At 28.1% G+C, this 14,894-nt stretch overlaps 2 protein-coding genes across 3 annotated transcripts; one reads left to right on the top strand and one right to left on the bottom strand.

The window, feature by feature from the left end:
* The first annotated feature begins 3,111 nt into the window (after positions 1–3,111).
* LOC113547919 (NHP2-like protein 1) lies at positions 3,112–4,490 on the top strand. Of its 2 annotated transcripts, none has more exons than XM_026948508.1 (4): positions 3,112–3,277; positions 3,880–4,016; positions 4,076–4,213; positions 4,287–4,490. In XM_026948508.1, the coding sequence occupies exons 2-4, from the start codon at positions 3,881–3,883 to the stop codon at positions 4,409–4,411; spliced, it is 399 nt and encodes a 132-aa protein (XP_026804309.1). In that variant the 5' UTR covers positions 3,112–3,277; position 3,880; the 3' UTR covers positions 4,412–4,490. The 2 variants fall into 2 exon arrangements, with proteins under 2 accessions (XP_026804309.1, XP_026804310.1); XM_026948509.1 differs by lacking the exon at positions 3,112–3,277 and adding an exon at positions 3,300–3,580.
* A 1,221-nt stretch (positions 4,491–5,711) lies between these two features.
* On the bottom strand, positions 5,712–7,122 carry LOC113548443 (growth arrest and DNA damage-inducible proteins-interacting protein 1). Its single transcript, XM_026949323.1, has one exon. It carries the CDS (start codon positions 6,957–6,959, stop codon positions 6,219–6,221), a length of 741 nt encoding a protein of 246 aa, XP_026805124.1. The 5' UTR covers positions 6,960–7,122; the 3' UTR covers positions 5,712–6,218.
* Between the last annotated feature and the right edge of the window lie 7,772 nt (positions 7,123–14,894).

Genomic DNA, 14,894 nt, shown 5'->3' with positions numbered 1-14,894 from the left:
CGTATGGCATAGCATTTCGTGAAATTTCCGAGTTGAAATACAATTATTATTTATTATATATTATTACATTTTACCTTTATCGTAGATGTGTGTGTGTATACAACACGTCGATCTATGAGCTGAGCTTGGCGAGCTTTGTTAATATTATATATTATAATATGTATATTGTAATTAATATAATAATATATTATATATACCAAGTATCAACAGTAATTAAAAGCTTAACTTATAGAATTTTATTTGTTTTGTCAAAATGTTTGAAAATTATTTTACATTTTAACTATACATTATATACCTAAAATATTTTATACTATTTGAGCATTTGAGTTAATTTTATTAGAAAACAAATTGGAATGTAAGGACTTATTTTCGGAAAAACGGACACATTTGGATATTTTATCCGTGGATGATATTTTGACCGATTACCGTGTTTTAAAATAAAGAGAACTCTTAAGGTAGAGACAATATATTCTTTTTATAATATACAATTATTACCTAATACTAATATTTTCAAAATTATAATCATTTGCATAAATGGGATGTGCTCATAAAAAAAAAAAAATCAAGGTTCAAATTTACAAATTCAGATTAATTGAAATCAATTCCACATATTAAAATATAACCATTGGGGGTTTTGTAAATCTTTTTGATAGGAAAACCTATGACAAAGAAGAAAGAGCTAAAAAAGCATTAGCCCTCTCCACCTTAAATTGTATTAATTGTAACTCGCGGCCATAGATATTAGGTAACGAAACGTTTGCCGGGTCAGTTATAAAATATAAAAATTCTTTAAAGAAAAAACAACGTTTATTATTATCATACTATACTAGCTATAAATTATTTGAAATGTATACATTTTTAATCTATATAATAAAATAGAGACAATAGAGTTAACCCTTTCAAACTCCATTTCCTCTTTAAGAGACATGGCAAAATATTATTTATTACAATTACTATGATGATGCATTTTAGTCAATTGTATAATGAGTTTGTAGGAAAAATACCATAGAATCCAAAAATAATTTTATAATTGACGTGTTATACGTATTTCTATAAATATTCACATATCATTCATTATCTGATATTATTTTGTCGTAATGGATTCCATGTAATCGGTATATATAAATATTACTAGATTAATAACTGATAATGATAATGACTTGTTTTATTTTTTTTTTCTATTTATAACAACCATTGCATTGTTTTGGTTCAAACCTCACTTTATTCCGTTTATTAAATCCGGTTTATCGTATGCTTTTAACGTGTCTCTTAAAATAGACATTGGGACACAACGTTCGTATTTCATAATCGTCACTCCGTTATTTTGTCGTACTACCGTATGCCTGTACTACCGTACACCCAATATTCTTGGTATTACGCTATCGTATTTAGTATTTTATTACACTTTATTTGCATTTAACAAAACACCTTGAAAAAAATAGGCATTTCCTTTTTTTGATAATTTTTTTTCAACGTTTAATTTATTTGAACAGTTGCAAGCTAACCAAACATACTCTGTTGGTACTATTCGTACTAATAGATTCGCAAATCCACCCTTATTAACCGATAAACAATTAGCCAAAATGGGAAGAGGTACAGCCTTTAAAATTTCAACTGATATGGAGAATTGTAATTTATGTATGGTGAAATGGTATGATACAAGGTCTGTTACCTTAGTTTCCAATTATATAGGGTCCGAACTAATGGACACTGTAAAACGTTGGGATAAAAATTAAAAATGTACGTCAATATTGAAAGGCAAGAAATAATAACAGCATACAACACATCAATGGGTGGTGTCGATAAGGTAGATCAACTCATCAGTTATTATCGAACATTTATGCGTTCAAAAAAATGGACACTACGGATGATTGTACATGCTTTTGATCTAATAGTTGTTAACTGGTGGATACAATATAAAAAAAACGCTGACCATTATAACATAAATAAAAATAAAATAAAAGATTGCTACATTTTCGAATGGCACTTGCGGAAAATCACACAAAAGTAGGCCAAAATGTACCAATAAAACGTAGAGGAAGACCTTGTGCAGATACAGGAGATAGTAATGAAGTTTCAACGATACTCAAAGTACGAAAAGTCGATTCTAGTCAGCCAACAGATGATGTGCGAAAAGATAAATTTGATCATTTTCCTGAGTTTGATAAAAAAAGTCACACTTCGAGATGCAAAAATCCTGGATGTAAAAGAAAAACGCACATATTTTGCATAAAATGTAATATCCACTTATGTCTTGATGGTACAAGTAATTGTTTTTATAATTTTCATCAGTAAAATGTTAACAAAAGTTTTTTTTTTGTATATTTATGGGTAATATATAGAATGTTATTTTTTTTATCACAGGTAATACACACAAAGATTTTTTAAATTTTTTTTCTATTTAAAGTTTTTTTATAAGTATAAATATATTTTTTTTATTATATTTTATAGCGTATTATACTTATTGATAATTGTTTAGATTTTAATATTTATTGTTACCATAGTGAACCAATGTCACTTATAGAGGACATACTCCTAAGTCCGTAAAAAATTAAAAAAAAAAAAATTTATTGTGGTAGAAGTTAATTTGGGTTTGAAAGGGTTAAAGAGTAGTTTGAACCCGCTTATCTCTGGAACTATCCAGTACCAGTCGGATTTAAAAATTATTCTTGCACTTGGATTCAATTCTTGAGGAATGTCATAGCTATTATAGCCTATACATTTTATTCAACAAAAATGCAATTTGTACACAGCATAATACAAACGCAGAGTAAGATTTAATCTAATTCATAGTTTGTACCTACTGATTATTGTGAAACTTTGAACATTCAACATAATAAAAATAAATATTTACAACTTTACAAGTACCACGAACTAAGATATTAGATCTTAGTAATATCACAGAATATAATTAGTAAGATAATTACTATCTTAAATCGTGGTAATATCTTAGTTCATGACAAGGACTAAGGACTACTGGATGTTTATATTTCTTGGCATAAATGACGAACTTTATTTTACTCCATGATCACTGAAAAGTGAATCATTCTCATTCCCGTTAACTAGCATACCATATTATACCATAATGTTTAGACATCGTCGGCATGCTGTAAACAACATCCCCATGTAGAAGTTCAACATAACCTATCATACGACATACGTTAACATTACTCGTTAGCGCGATATTCGTAATTGTAAACATAATTCGCCGTTTGATTAATATTTACGTCCAATTCCATTCCAGACATTATTAGCCACCGAACGCGATTTATTCAAAGTAAGTATACGTACCAACGCTGCTCACTCACATTAGGTGTTCGACATGAAGATTAACTTCGATTGATTGGTAAAATTCGAATTGACATGTGCGAACGAAACGCACGTGTCGCCGGTTAGACAACATTCACAGTTTACCTGCTTGTTTTGTTTTGATGTCGGAATGTGTCGTAGCGATAGCCGTCCGGCCACGAGGCGTCTAATTTTCGTTGTTCTGTGCGCTGTCTCTCTTCGATCGTATGACTCCGTCTGAATGAGACAGGCGTGTCACACCGGTGGTTGTTTGTATTTGATTTCGATAAAAGTAAGTTACATTGAAAACGCGATTTTTGCTGACATGAGGTTCTAGAGATGTTTTGCACGTTTTTGCCTTTCTCGACAAAGTAGTTAATCAACATTTTAGTATGATATGAAATCAGATTTTTTTTACTACCTGTTCATAAAGTCAGACATAAAATAGAATTGTACAGCTAAGTTCTTGATTCTTTCTTTGGAGTCGAGATTATTATACACAATTTTTGTGTGAATTTCAATTGTTTCAACCATCATATATATGTGTTTCAGTAAACCTTTGAATAATATAATATTTGTATTACATTTTAGGATGGACGACCAGAGCATCACATTAGATGTTAACCCTAAAGCATATCCTTTGGCTGATCAGCAGATGACCACAAAAATTTTAAACTTAGTTCAACAAGCAATGAACTATAAACAACTACGTAAAGGAGCAAATGAAGGTTAATATTATCATCAGTATTTTTAATTGATAATATGCTAATTGTATTATGAATTTCAGCCACTAAAACTTTAAATAGAGGTATTTCTGAATTCATAGTTTGTGCTGCAGATGCAGAACCTTTAGAAATTTTACTACACTTGCCATTATTATGTGAGGACAAAAATGTGCCGTATGTTTTTATTAGATCAAAACAAGGTTAGTGTTTTAAATTGATTATGTGTAAGCATTAAGTGTTAATCAAATTTACATATATATTAAATGTTTACAGCATTAGGCCGAGCATGTGGTGTTTCAAGGCCAGTCATAGCGTGTTCCATTACCACTGATGAAGGTTCACAATTACGGCCTCAAATACAACAAGTTCAGACTGAAATTGAAAGACTATTGGTTTAATTTTGTACACATTTTAACATTTATAATACTGATTTGGGAATATTAATAATAATAATAATTCATCATTCAAATGTTTAAAGTATGTTATTATTTGGTAATCATTTTGTTCAATTATATGATTTATTAATTCAATACATTTCCTTATAATAGATATCATTGAAATTTTACCTTACGCAAAATAATTTTACAAGGATGAAATTAAATAATTATGTATAGAATGGGACATTATTAAATTAAAATTCCTATTTTCTATTAATAATGTGATATCACATTATACTATTAAATATTTTATAAAAATCAAGTTTGTTTTTTAAATTACATTTGTATATTAAAATTAATGTTTTTTTTTTTAATTTATTACAATAATTCTTTCATCTGCTCATGGAAAAATAATAATTCAATTGGTGTTAAATACTAATGATGTTATTTAGTGGTGTAATGGATGAAATCCTATTATAATTGAAAAAATTTAGTAGAAGGCAAATAATATGATACTATCTAGTATTTATAATTTTTTGTCTGGTTAGAAAACACTTTTGCTTATCTTCACATAACGCCCTTCCTTTGAGATAGATTTTACTAGGGCAGGTTATTGAATGCATGGCTAAATATGTATTTAGCCATGATTGAATGGTAGTGTTATTAAACTGATTTATATTGATCTGTAGTATTTCTACAGTATAGATTAAATAGTGAACAAATTATGTGATGTAATTTCAACCACTTGTAGACTTATTGTGTAGCAGGTGCAAAGATTTTCTTATGTATTTTAAGCTTAATTCCAATGGTCTGGTGAATTGAATATTTTATACATTTGTAGTTTTGTTACTATATTATAAACTTTTAATCTAATTACCTAACCTAACTATAAACTATGTATCTTTATTCATCTTGATGCTACAGTTTTCTCATAATTACCAGTTAACTTAAATTGTTGATTACTCATAAATTTTTAACTTTAGTTTAAGCTCAGAATAGAGCAATAAATTAATGTTTAATTTGGATTCAATACTGACCAAAGTATTATCCAAGTATAGGCGTGTCTAGGCCTCATTTGCAGGTCATGCACTACAGTGGGATTACTGTACTAGAATTATAAATTTTTATAGTGTTATAAATATTACAAGTCCACATGATGAAAATTAAAAAAAAAATATGAAATCAGAAACTGAGTAAAAAATAAGGTTATATTAAACACTACAATTTATTATAGTAAGTTAGATCAAATTTTGCAGGACAAGCAAAACCCATAAACACGTCTATGTATCTAAGATTAAATTAATAGTTTTTTTGTCTCTAATGAATTACATAGTTTGAATCTTTATTGAGTTCAAACCACTAATCTATTATAGTATATATTAATCAGATTTCTATACAACAGAAAATCTATAAAAAAAAATTTATTAACAATAAGTAAGTTCAGCTAATCACTAATTTTAAACCTAAAATGTGGCTGTTCGGTTAAGTTTCCAAAGATCATGATATAAAACATATCTTTGGATTGAATACTAATATAATTTTATAAAATGAAAAATGTCCTTAGTATATTATTTAAATGTAGATGTTATAATTATTAATACTAACCTACTTGATTATAAAATAGTTTTGAAAATCAAAAAATATATTAAAACAATTTGTCACACATATTATATCTATGCTAGTTTTCAATGTTGATCCTAGATTCACTATTGAGTACATTTATTAATGTTGAAAGTTATTGGAAAAAATATAAATACAACATTCCTTACCTATTTAATTTGTATATTTTTATTTACATTTATAATATTAAAAAATATTTTTTTTTTATCTATTTTGCTTTTGAATCCAAATAATTTAGAAGTTTTTCTTCGCGAACTTTTTTCTTTTCTTCTCTGACTTTCTTTTTTTCTTCTTTCTCCCTTTTGACCAGCATTTCTTTAAATCTATCATCTTTTGGATCTATCTTATACCCAAAATGTTTTTTCACTTCTTCAATTAGTTTTTCTTTCTTTTCTTTAGCTTGTTGCGCCTCAAGTAATTTTTTTGCTGACTTTTCTTTGACTTCATTTAACCAACCGTTTAATTTTTTCATATTGTTATCAATTTTTTGTTGATTCATTAGAATTTCTTGACGTTCACATTCTATAATCTTCATTGCATTTTGTTGCATTTCCTGAATGGTTAATGGATAGGCTACACTTTCATACTCTTTTATATCTTCTAAGTCTTCAGGTGTTGGCCATGCCAAGCCTGGATAGACATTACTGGCATCACCATAACGGCCATACATTCTTCTTTTGTATTTTACTGTGTTGTGGTATCTATGCACAGGTTTATCATAAGGTAATCGACCATTTACCATATTGCGATGTCCATGGTTTAAGCGAGATTTGTCACAAATTGCATTCACTTCCTTTTCCGACAAGATATTTTCCGCCGTAGTTGTTATAATATCAATGTCTTGCACTTCACTTTTAATGGATGCATTTCGTGCTAAAAAACACTGAATAATAGGTACTTTAACTATTTTACCAGCATAACTAAATCCTTTAAATGATATAATTGACATTATAAGAATAAACGCAGTCTACACTTCTGATATGAAACTACGATTTAAAATACACTTAAACACCTTTAGTTTAAATACTCGTCTTAAATTTTTAATTTGAATATTGTAAATTAAATTGTTATATTCTGTGATGAAACCTATCGTATTTTCACAGTTTCACACATGTCGTCCCAGGCCTTTCCTCTGATTGGACGTCATATTATCAATGATAGTAGATAGAGATAGTATATCAATTTCATTTTCTTATTTATTTTTCTTTGTTGGAATATTGATAAGCTTTAAAAGACCACAATTACAAAGAACCAGAGTTCTTTATAATCGTTTAAAAGACTGACTTATCACAGCGCAAGATCCAATCGTTATTCGTTTTTACAGATAATCTCACGAACCACAGGGCACAGATATAATATGGACATATATAGTTAATAGTTAGACATTTAATAGTAAGTTAATCATGATAGGAACATTATAAACCACGATTTATACATAACTTTATTTTTTATTTTTTTTTATTTATATTTTAAGGGTCTGTTGCACAAAACTATATTGATTCGATAAATAGGTATTGATAACTGAGCTATTAAATCGATAAAAATTAAAATACGTTGCACAAAGCCATAATACCTTATTGAATCAATAAGTTATTGACCATTAGTCACTATTGATTCATTAATTTAAAGGCCCAATTTTGGTCTAATGAGTTTTATTGGTTCAATAAGATAAAATTAATGAAAGTTTATCAACATAATAATGAAATAGGTATTTGTTTTTTATTATTTTTGAATAAAATGTAAATTTGCGTATAATTTTATATTCACAAATATAATAATATATATACAATGAATTTTAATATTTATCCATCGATAAAACATTTTATTAAACCGATAAGACTTATGGACCCAATAAATTATCAGATGTTTTTTGTACAACCGGCTATAATTATACTACAAAGTACTAGTAGGTAATTATTTATAATTTTAATTGTTTTCATTGAGTAGAGGTATCCACATTACTCACATAGATGATAGGTGCAATTTTGGGGCTGCTTATAGATACCCAACATTTTTTTATAATTTTGTATTTGCTAATTTGTATTGGCTATGTTATTTATCATAGATATTTGGATACTAATTTCTAAGATTTTATTGTTTTTTTAATAAAAACAAGTATTTATTTGGTTATAATAAGAAATTATGTATTATCATTGATTATAAATAGTACTATAGTAGTTATATTTGTAATCAATGGTATTACAGTAGAGTAGAATATCAGTAATTACTAATTAGGCCATTCGATAATCCGGTGCATCCAGTAATCTTTCTACCCGCTATACATATTTTGTTTTTAAATTTTTGAATTAAAATAATCATAAAATGATCATTGTAAATGATAAAACTAAGTACTAACTGATGAAATTCGAATAAATCAATAGGTAAAAGATTATTTATTTTAATTCAGTTAACGTTGTGTGTGTTTATTGGTTAGATATTGTACTTGTGTTACGAAAGCATAGGTACTGCCTACTTAAACTTTAGTCGAGAAATTAGAAATTTTATATAAACGGTGACAAATTAGTAAACTTTGCTAACGAATTTGGAATATATCGTGCTACAATAGGTATATGATATTTACCTCCATTAATCTGGCAGTGTTCTGGTCTATATTTTTCGAATTACCGAAATTCTACTGGAACTGGATCTACTGTATTAACACCCGACGAAGATTTTATAGTAGGTACGAAAACTGATAAGTTGATAACAACTATTTTATTATAAATAATTATAATTTTTTGTCTAAGGTCAGGAGGCGGAAGACGAAACTTCCCATCGGTCACTTTGATCGATATAAATATCTAGCATCCTAATGCCTATACCTTTAACATTTAACTCAAAGCGAGCGAGAAACTTATGGGTATAATAAATAATAATTGACTTCGCCTATTTAGTCTTGTATACCTATCAGTACCGTTAGTATACATGTAAGTACTCACCTTTAATATTAAATAAAACAAGCAGTTTTTGTTAGGCTCTTAAACTACATAACAATTACAATAGTTATGCTATGGGTAAATTATTTTTATTTCGTCTCTACTAAATTTTATAAAACCCTCAATAATTAATTTTTATTTTATAAACGTTACACTACAGTTTGCAGTGGCGCAACCAGAGGGGAGTTAAGGGGTTGCCTCCCTCACCCCCGAAATTTCTCTGAGGCCTAGTATAATAGCCTATAATACAATCTTATGTATATACGTATACGTATATTATATTAATGTAACCCCCCATCCGAAATGTTTTTCTAGTTGCGCCACTGACAGTTGGTAATTGTAAATAATTTTATCGACAATATTTTTATTTTTTTTTTAACATTAACATTTACGTACTCGTATTATTTAAATATTTTGAAAAATGTATTTGATACTAATTAGTAATTACAGTTGTAGTTATTTTAATGCTGTTACGTAATTACTAATTAGGTATTTTATAGCTAATAGCTGATAATATATGTATTGTATATACACAAGTATACTTGGTACATAGTTGTACGCAGACTTTGATTGCAGATATGCAGTATACAAAATTAAGCAACCCATCTTTTAACAATTGGCCAGATAAATTTTGAACAGTCAAAATTATTGATTGTATTATACACAGATTGTGTTCTTGTTACTATACAGTGGCTGAAATAGGTAATATATAATTATTTATTTTTAACAATTGACAAATGTAAACATACACCCTTACATTTATTCACTACTTTTGAAAGCACCAAGTCACTGAAACTATCAGACTTTATTAGTTGTATAACATCTAATTAGTTGTAAGACATCATAGAAGACTTAGTTAATTTATTGTTTTAAAAAAAATACATTGTACTGAATTAATGATAATGATAATAATAGTAATAATAAAATTAGAATACCCAATTGGCCAATTGTATTTATTATTAAACAAGTCTTCTATTATTTGGTACCATTAATTTAAACTGGTCAATTACTTCATCAATATTGATATTTGCATTTAGCAGTCATTTTTGTTCAACAAGAACGTACCTAGGGTTTTCCTTTTCCAGCGGTAGTTGTCGACGCGCCGGCTAGCTAGTAAGTAGTAGAGCTAACTCGCTAATCACTACCACCTCCCGGCCGATGACCATAATCAAAACATTGAACACAAAAATACAGTACCTACTATATTATACATTTTATTTAATAACGTATTAACCGATAGTTTTGTCTACACTCTACTAGTAAAAACTGTAAAAATAATTATTTATTGGTTCAGATCAATTTTATCTACTCTTGACTACTTATATTAAATAATGAATTCGGCGAATTTCGGCCCAAAAAAATGTGACACTGACAGATGCAGCACATGAACCTTCTGCTACACCCGTGCGCACGCCTATGACTTAGTATACCTTAGTGGTTAGTACCTTTAACAGTATATTAATTAATAATATAGTAAAATCAGTAGCGTCTGCATGACTGCATTTGTGGCGGGGATGGCGGAATGGGCATTTGCTTCCCCCTTTGTTAGTAACGGGACGGCCGTACCGGGTATGCGCTAGTTTTGGCCCGTAAGCCCACAAACATGATTTATGACATTCACTATTTATAAATAAAATTTAACCATGATTCGTGGCTCGTGCAATGTGCAAATACCTACGTAAATAATTAGGTATAGGGATTAGGGTATCTATATGACTGAATATTTATTAGTTTATTAAATATTAGTTATAATAGTTATATAGCTGTGGAGAAAGAAACAGCTTCACTAATAGATTTTAATCAAGCTGTGGACATGTTTGGAGCTATAAAAACTAGAAGATACCCTGTTATTGACTAACATATAAGGAAGTAAGGAACTCTTGAAAAACATAAATTAATAATAAATACTTAATAATTTATTGAATGTTTTGTTTTATTTGTTGTAATTGTTGTATATTCATATTTGGCGCAAATAGGACATAAACTGAGGTAAAATTTCCCTCAAAATAAGTCATTATATAGTAGCTTATAGTATTAAGTATATTATATAATATATACTCTATGCTAATAAGTAATATTAGCCACTAGAATACTAGCTATCATTTTACTTAGGTAAGTACTATATATTTATATTTTATTATTTAGTCATTGTTAAATCTCAAAAAATGTGTTATTAGGTTTAGCTAGGATAACCATGATTATCTCAGATAACCGTGATACTAACTACTAGTTACTAACTAGTATGTATAGAATTATGTAAGAAGGCTGCTTGTATTGAGATAAAAATGTAATTGTAATATAATTGTAAGCGAGCGGTTTTTTTTTATTATTATTATGAGGGTTGGTTAAAACTTTTGCCCCTCCCTCTCAAAAACTGAAATGATGCCACTGAATAAAATGGTGTAAAATAGAAATAGTCATTAATCAGTTTTCTTTAATTATTGATATAGCATATAATATATCATGTTATATGAGCCATATTCAATGGTATAGGTCGTAGCCCGTAGGTATGAATACTTACTTATTTTATATTATTATACTATATATGTTTTTATTATATATATAGACATATATAGTTATATATTATTTGTGGCACGATGTTATTATTATATTTGTTAAATATTGTGTGTAGCCAAGTCTGAAAAAAATTAGGTTAATATAAAATGTTTTGTTTGGTAATAATAAGAAAAGCTAAAAATACTTTTAAGCTATTTGTATAAAAAAAAATTCATGAAATACAATTCTAAAATATTATAAATTGTGCCTATTAATTATAATAAAAAAAAACTATTTCTTCTTGGTTAGCCGAGAGACTAGATACTAGAAATTTTAGCTACTATAGGTAATATAAGTAAATATAATTTATTAATATGAATTATGATAATATGACTATATACAAGTAATATTATTATAAATTATAAATTACTTACTTACATAAATTTCGAATACTAAAATACGTTACTTATTGGTTATCGCGACTACCTAATCAAATAACAGTTTATAGTAATAAAGTTAGAATAAAATTTGGCTATCAAGACTACTGCATAAAAATGGCTTTTTTTGTAAAACACAGTTAAATATGTGTGGCGATACTGTGGATTGGATTAATTATAAGCGGGAAATATGTGTTTTTAAGCCCGAAAACTCATGACGTGAAAATTGGTGGCCCTGACAAAATAGTAGAAATCGACGAAAGTGTTTTACAAGACGTAAAAATAATGCTGGTATAGAGTTTTATTCTAACAATGGATTTTTGGGTGCATTTACAGTCGTGAAAGGATGGAATGTTTTTTACTTGAAGTTAAAGATAGTCGGTAGGACTGTGAATAAAAGACAATATAAACCAAGGTACAACTATTTATTCTGTTTGTTGGCGTGGTTTTAATACAGATTAACAACAGCAGCGGTTCCTAACTCATGGACCGTAGGCAGCGCGAATCTAGGCCGTGGACTATATAATATTAAAATTACTAATGTATACATTTAAAATAATATTATTATATACCTAATAATATTTCTAGTTATAATAATATTTAAGGTGCCGCCGCACCGGCATTCGTTTTCTCTCACATAATATAGGAACAAAGATACTCCGTATTCCACGATTACGACTCTCTGGTTCAGTTTAGGACAAAAGCACCTATTATATATTTTATGAAGAAGAGTATTTTCTGTGTATTGGCCGGATAGATTTTTAGTATTTACATTTTTGAATAAGTTATTAATGGTTAAAAATAATCGAAATTATTATAAATTAAAACATGTTTGTATTTATAAAAAAATGTAAATATACAAAATGTATACGGTAAATGCACAGGAAATACTCTTCTTTATAAAATATATAAAAGGTGCTTTTGCCCTAAACTGAACCAGAGAGTCGTAATCGTGGAAATACGGAGTATCTTTGTTCCTATATTATGTGCGGGAGATAGACAGAGAAAACATATGCTGGTGTAGCGGCACCTTATAATTAATAATAATATTACAATATATAATACGCACTACACTGCAGTTATTATCAAACATAAATATAGAAACAAATTGAATGTTGAGCGTGATCATAGGCGTATTTAGGTTTTTCCTCCAGTTCGTAAAATAATCCCCTCAAAAATATTGAATCATCCGAATTTTAAAAATATATTAAAATCAATAATTTTTACGATGTTTAAAAATTAAAAATTAATAATTATTATCGTTAATCAAAAAAATTATATCGATAAAACTAATTGTTTATATGTTATGCCACTTTATCCATTAATATTATTACAATATTATTCAATAGCGCGTTATTTTCGTCTGTCAATATTATTTCGTTTAGGTTAAATTGTGCTTATTTTAAATATTTATTTAAATATTAAGAGGACGTCGTACCCGCATGTTGTCCCATCTTATACACGCGTATTGCGTATATATATACGATATAGACAAAACGCGCTTATGTAGTCTGAGTAGAGCTCGCTCAATTTTAGTTATAGAGTAAATATACCTATTATAAAATTAAAAGATGACAATACTATAGAGGGCAAGACGTTGAGTTTTTAAAATTTTTAAAAGTTTAAGGTTATTCAAGTAACTATATATATTTTAAAATAATTTTATTTGTAACGGCAGTTGACAATTATTTTAATAACTTTTAAGTTTTAACCAAAATTAAGTCTAAGTATTTCAATTCCAAAATACAAATCGTACCTTTCTTTTGTAAATGATAATATTTTTTCTAATTTTCTATGTTTAATTTTTATCTTTTTTAGCCAATTGCAGTTTTTTTGTGTTAAGAGGTCAAGCTTGAAGTTTGTTCGTTAAATAAAATTATTTTTGTATTTTGTGAAACTACAATTTGTCGGCGAATTGGAACTTTTTTCGTTTTTATCGGAGACTGGTTTTCGCGTCGGCGAAACGAGTATCTATTGTTGGCTAAGTGGGTGTCAGCCACTCGCCCTGAATCGCGGATTTTTTACTTATAATTTTGTTATCAATCCACAAACTGCTGCTTACACACTGAATGTCGAAAGGTTTTGGGGATCTTTTAAATGGCGCAACAAGAATCATAGAGGTACCTCTATATGACTATATTATCTATACCCAATAAACCTTTTTACGTATATTATACGTTTATTATTTACGAACTAACGTATAATACAATTAATACACGTAGATGTTAAGTTGATAAATAGTATACTATTATGGTATATATTTAGGTCAAAAGATAACTATTTAACGAATATTCAACGTTTAGTATCCGTTAGTTGTATATGTTTAATCAACGTATATTCTACGTAAGTATGAAGTAGGTTTTGTGATATTTTACGTGTAACGTAAAATGTACGGATAAGTTTATACCTGTTTTCAACGTACGATCAACGCAGAATATAAGTAGTTTTTTAACGAATAAGTGTATACCTATCGTCAACTTAAAATCAACCTATTTCGACGTATATTATACCATTATTATACGAGTAATAATTACGTATATACATACACCAAAGTTATCCTTATTATACAAGTAGAATAAGTAGATTATACGTGCTATGTTTACTGGGTATACGTCAACATATTTTATTATATTGAATTCATGTGATCAATTCATGCGTCAAAAGCATAATAATTCACTTATTGGCATTTTAAATTGCATAGCTGAACATTTTCCTTCTCAAGTTAGTTATCAATTTCTAATTTTGAATTTTATTCCTAGTTTTTATTATAGTTTTAATAATTTTAAGGTAGTGATAACACTGATAACCGATTATAGTACCATTATAACAATACTCGTATAGTCGTATATATTATATATACATATAAAGTGTGTTTTCTTTTAAAGGTAACACAAAATATTTCAGTTCACTGACTTCAGATGGATATGAGGTTTTCGGGATGAGATAGGGAATACCTAAATTCATATTTTTTGATGATTTTCACATTTTTTTATCGTTCAGTGTGCGCATTCGCAA

This window comes from Rhopalosiphum maidis, chromosome 1 (genome assembly GCF_003676215.2).
Source record: "Rhopalosiphum maidis isolate BTI-1 chromosome 1, ASM367621v3, whole genome shotgun sequence".
In the NCBI taxonomy this organism is placed as follows: domain Eukaryota; kingdom Metazoa; phylum Arthropoda; class Insecta; order Hemiptera; family Aphididae; genus Rhopalosiphum; species Rhopalosiphum maidis.
This window is presented reverse-complemented; position numbering and strand designations above follow the sequence as displayed.